We start from the raw sequence: 319 nt of genomic DNA, 5'->3' as shown, positions 1-319 counted from the left end.
ACGCCAGCGGTGCCAGCCTTGCCCACTGCGACGCATGGCGACCTGCAGCATCACCCAGAGCCCGTCCGTAACCAGTTGCCCCCAGTTATACCTTGTAATTGCCACCTCGCTCGCCAGCACCCTCCCCAGTCGCCATCTGCTCGGGGGGACTCTGCTGCTCAGTCATTGTGCCTGGAAAACCCAAATTGCAGCAGGTTAGAATAGCATTAGATGATAAAGTACTTAAGAAAATACAAAAGATGAAGCCGGCGTGGGAACAAGCAATGAAAGTTAACAAGGTTCCCCCTGAACTCAGCAGCTGTAGATCCCGGGGGACGTC

At 54.9% G+C, this 319-nt stretch overlaps 1 protein-coding gene across 1 annotated transcript in view; it reads right to left on the bottom strand.

Annotated features, from left to right (window-relative positions):
• The window catches only part of LOC104271848 (beta-crystallin B3-like), a 2,347-nt gene that overhangs the window by 1,278 nt on the left and 750 nt on the right, over positions 1-319 (bottom strand). The window contains 1 exon segment of the mRNA XM_009866653.1: positions 92-174. Coding sequence (XP_009864955.1) covers positions 92-174 — 83 coding nt within the window.

This window comes from Apaloderma vittatum, unplaced genomic scaffold, assembly GCF_000703405.1.
Source record: "Apaloderma vittatum isolate BGI_N311 unplaced genomic scaffold, ASM70340v1 scaffold13453, whole genome shotgun sequence".
NCBI lineage: Eukaryota > Metazoa > Chordata > Aves > Trogoniformes > Trogonidae > Apaloderma > Apaloderma vittatum.
The sequence above is the reverse complement of the archived record's forward strand: the minus strand, read 5'-3'. Positions and strand labels throughout refer to the sequence as shown.